The 4,973-nt window shown below is 39.2% G+C and overlaps 1 protein-coding gene and 1 non-coding gene across 2 annotated transcripts; one reads left to right on the top strand and one right to left on the bottom strand.

Annotated features, from left to right (window-relative positions):
• Window positions 1–1,540: 1,540 nt before the first annotated feature.
• LOC135151376 (uncharacterized) lies at window positions 1,541–2,734 on the bottom strand. The gene has a single exon (XM_064089794.1). The coding sequence runs from the start codon at window positions 2,732–2,734 to the stop codon at window positions 1,541–1,543; it is 1,194 nt and encodes a 397-aa protein (XP_063945864.1).
• LOC135151904 (small nucleolar RNA R71) lies at window positions 2,133–2,239 on the top strand. Its single transcript, XR_010290811.1, has one exon. It is a non-coding gene; the product is annotated as a small nucleolar RNA R71 (small nucleolar RNA).
• Window positions 2,735–4,973: the final 2,239 nt, after the last annotated feature.

Genomic DNA, 4,973 nt, shown 5'->3' with positions numbered 1-4,973 from the left:
TATACCTGCATCAAGAAGTTTTAGAACCTCCTTTTTGACTACCTCCATCATATTAGGATTAAGTCTCCTTTGAGGTTCTCTAGAGGAGGCATGCTCGTCCTCAAGAATGATTTTATGCATGCACAAAGATGGGTTGATGCCCTTAATATCGTCAATGGTGTACCCGATGACACTTTTATATGTTTTTAAAATCATGAGCAAACGCTCAATTTGACTGTCATCAAGCTCAGCATTGACAATAATAGGATATGTACTATTAGGACCCATAAACACATATTTCAAAGATGCAGGGAGTGGTTTTAGTTCTACCTGAGGAGGCGTGGAACTCTCCTTCACATCTTCATGGCTTAGTACATTGAGATGAGGTTGCATGACTGTTGGTGTTGCATCAAGAAATTCTATATAGTCCGCACACTCTGTATTTTCAGCATCAATTTCTCCCACAAGAACATTTTGAAGTGGATCATCACATGATAGAGTGTTGATCTTGACGTTGATCGCTTCTTCTAGTGCATCCACCCTGTTTACAGTTTCATCCATAGAGGGATGACCCATTGAATTCTGAAGCTGAAATTCCATCTTCTCCTCTCCCACTTGAAAAGAAATCCTTCCACTTTTCATGTCAATAATAGCACCAGCTGTAGCTAAGAATGGTCTCCCAAGAATGATAGGAATATTTGCATCTTCTTCCATCTCCATGATAACAAAATCACATGGGATATAAAATTTTCCTACCTTGAGAGGAACATCTTCAAGTATACCAAGAGGGAATTTCACAGTCCTGTCTGCCAATTGTAGAGATATACGTGTGGGTTTCAGCTCACCCATTTGAAGCTTTTTGCAGATTGACAATGGCATAAGACTCACACTTGCCCCAAGATCACATAGAGCTCTTTTGATCTCAACATCACCAAGTTTCACAGGAATAGAGTAACTACCCGGATCAGCTAGCTTCTTCGGAAAAGTATTTTGCAAGATAGCACTACACTCTGCCGTCAATGAAATAGTAGAAGTTTCTTCAATCTTTCGCTTTCTTGACAAAATATCTTTGAGAAACTTTGCATAAGAAGGCATCTCAACTATGGCATCCATGAATGGAATGTTAATATGCAACTTCTGTAAAATGTCAAGAAACTTACCATACTTCTTCTCAAGCTTAGCTTTTGCCAACCTTTGAGGGAAAGGAACAGGTGGCACATATGGTGTAATAGGAACAACGACTGGTTCTTTCTTTTCTTCTTCCACTGCATCATTCTCTATCACTTTTTCAGATGTAATTTTCTCCCCATCTTCTTCAAGATTCACAACACTTTTTCTCACCTTTGACTCTGGCTCTTGCAATTCTTTGCCGCTCCTCAAAGTTACCGCATTGATATGACCTCTTGGCGGTTGCTCAGTTTGGCCAGGAAGTTGACCCGAAGACTTGCCAAGTTGATTCACTTGTTGAGCTAATTGAGAGATTGCATTTTCCATCATCTTGTTGTGAGCTTTCATCTCATTGATACTTGCACCGATGCCATTGATACTTGCATCAATTCCATCATTTTTTTACCTGTGTTGAAATAAATCCTTCCAAGAGATTCTCCAAGTGGGATTTTTGTGGTTGAACTGGTGCATTGAAAGGTGCTCTTGGTTGAAAACCAGGTGGTTGAGATTGAGCTTGATTATTCTTGTATGAGAAATTTGGATGATCTTTCCAACCAGGATTGTACGTGTTGGAGTAAGGATTGTATTGTTGCCTCTGATTCTGATTGTAAAGGGCATTTGCTTGCTCCATAGCCATATCAGATGAATTATATTGACAAGCGTATTGAGTGTGCCCCTGTGTACCACATATTTCACATAAAGCAACTGTAGATGAAGACCCAGACTTTAGCTCCTTGATCTCATTAGCCAATTCTTTCATAGAACTCGTCAACATGGTCAAAGCATCAACATCGTACTTACCACCCTTCTTGGGTTGATTTCGATCACTGTAAGGATAATTGTCATTAGACGCCATCTCGTCTAATAGAGTTCTTGCATCTTCGGTACTCTTTGCCATAACTGATCCGCCAGATGCGGCATCGATAAAGATTCGAAACTCTTGTGTCAACCCATTATAGAATGTTTGGATCAGCAACCAATCAGGAATTCCATGGTGAGGACATTGCCTTTGAAGGCGTTTGAATCTTTTCCAAGCATCATGTAGTGATTCATCATCTTCTTGACGAAAATTAGATATGTCATTCCTTAGCTTGGCAGTCTTCTTTTGGCTAAAGAATTTAAGTAGAAAGGCCTTTGCTAAAACATCCCAAGTAGTAAATTTGTTTGGCCCTTCATCTTTCAACCAATCCTTAGCTGCATCCCGAAGAGAAAATGGAAACAAACGCAGCTTGATAGCATCATCAGGGACATTGGTCAGCTTTATCATATCACACTTTTCAAGAAAACTCTCGAGATGATCAACTGGATTTTCAGAAGCCAAGCCCGCAAAAGAATCATTAGAGATGAATTGAATGAACTGAGGCTTGAGCTCGAAGTGAGTAGCTGTGACAGCTGGTCTGAGAATAGAGGACATGACGCCTGTGGTGTCTGGCATACCATACTCCCTCAAAGATTTCGCTGGTACTTCTTCGCCCATAGTTTTCTTGTTTTTGTTTCTCCTTTGTTCACCGGATTGCTTTCTTGCTGTAGCTTCAATTTCAGGATCAAGTGGAATCAAATTTTCTGTACCTGAACTTCGAGTGTGCATATATCAAGAAAACTAGAACAAAGGATCAGAAAACAAGAGATAATAGCCGAAGCAACACAACTAAAGACTTAGCTAAAAATATCAAAAATAGACTAATCTAACACCACTTTGTCCCCGGCAGCGGCGCCAAAAATTTGACAAGGCTGTCGTATACCTATCAAATAAAAATCCCAACAAATCCTCCTAACAATGTAGCAGGGTAAGTCGGAGTCGATCCCACAGAGACAAATGTGTCAAACACTAGTTATTTCTGACCAATTTCAACTAAGCAAAGAACACAATAATATTTTAGAGATGATTATACTAATTATACGAAAGCAAATATGGATTTTATCAATTAATTAAAAACATACAGAATTAAGTATCCCCACTAGTATGAATCAATGCAATTACGATTCCCTACCCCAATCAATCAAATATATTACTCAAGAGGAAAAATGCGCCCTATATAATACCATTAACCTCTTCCGAGTATTAATGGCTTCTCTAAAAATACAATCAAGCCTATTTCCATGGTATCATGCAATTTAGAGACATTAAACACAGCATCCTGGCTTCCTAACAATCCATTCTACCTATTTCCATGGAGAATTTCATGTCCTTATTGGATAAATCACAACCATCTAAATCCAACTTCCGATGGTAAATAGATATCGGTTCAAACAAATCACATAATCATGCCTGACATGTAATTGTAAATCAGCACAACTCAATAAGCGAGAGCAATTAAACAATCAATTTGGGGTTGGGGGAATCATGCATCTATCATAGCTACGGTTCAACTTAACCCCGGATTATAAATCTACTCACTCATAATTAAACTAACAAAACACAAGATATAATAAAAACGCATAATTAAACTATTATTGAGAATAGAGAAACAACCTTCAATCTTCAAATCTTGAACAAGAAGAAAAGTAAAAGTCTCCTCTCTTCTCTCTCTATCTCTATGTATGTATCTCTAATAATAAAAGCTAATTTTTTTTCTAGAATAAAAGTATTTTAATGCTTTTATCAAATTACAAGGCAATCCCCGAAACCGAATAGGAGTCCGTTATTAAAATTCGCAGGTCTGCTTTCTCCACAGTTTCTGGGCTTTTCCAGTTGGATTTTGGATATTGGACCATCTCTGAATTAAAGAAAATTCTCTAAGCTTCGCGTGGGCTGTAAGATCGTCAAAATCTGATGTACGGAACTCCCGATATGGCCCAAACAGCGAAATAATACGTGTAGCCCAATAAATCTGAATTTCCATCCAAATTTGAGTCCAATTGAGCTTTATTTCTTCAAATCCTTCCAACTTTAGGAATTCCTTGCACTCTACAATAAAACATTAAAATCTATTAAATAAATATCCAAATCAATGCAAAATACAATTAAATATGAGAATAAAATCATCTAGAATATATATAAAATATACTCCATCATAGCTCACACCTTGCAGGCACCTCACATTCTGCAGGTCATGATGGAGCAGGTACTTTTGAGGCTGGTGGTTGGTCTCCATTCATTCAGCCTTCTACATCTGAGGGGGGTGCATGGCCCCAGTTCAGCAGATTAGGGGATGATGAGGCACATGACGATGAGTGTCCGTCACAGGATCACTTGTCAGAGTCATATGTATATCGTTCTGACATGTCGTTCTTAGAGGATCAACATCACACACCTCCCCCATTCACCCAGGAGCCGTCCTTTGGGAGCAGTACATACAGATTCGGGAGTCCACCTGTCACGTTCACTCCGATGATGTCCACCAGCGGCGAGGGTTTTACCACACCTTTACCCGCTTTTGCTGCATTTGCGGGGGATAGTAGCCCCTGGGCGTACGCACCTGTGCGTCCACTGAGAGCAGCAGCACAGCCGTCGGAGGTTGATGATGAGTCTGACCATGAGGAGCCATCCGAGCATTAGCAGAGACAGCAGCCACCTAGAGCTGCGAAGGGGAAGGGTCGTAGATGTCACACTGGAAGTCACTTCTTCGGGCATACGAAGAAGTAGGCTTTTTGGCTTTCCCTCGTATGTACTTTGTTTATGTGTATGCACTTTTATTATGCATTTGATAATGCATTATGTTTATCTTTATGTACTTTTATTCGGGTAGAACGGTTTATGTACTTTTATTATGTTTATGTATTTTGTTCACTCATATTGTTGTATAATGTTAGCACTTTCCGTTTACATGATAACATAACAAATGACATAACATAATAAATGACAAACATCCTTGCATAACATGAAT

This window comes from Daucus carota, chromosome 3, assembly GCF_001625215.2.
Source record: "Daucus carota subsp. sativus chromosome 3, DH1 v3.0, whole genome shotgun sequence".
NCBI lineage: Eukaryota > Viridiplantae > Streptophyta > Magnoliopsida > Apiales > Apiaceae > Daucus > Daucus carota.
Note: the sequence above shows the minus strand (reverse complement) of the source record. Positions and strands in the feature narration are given on the sequence as shown.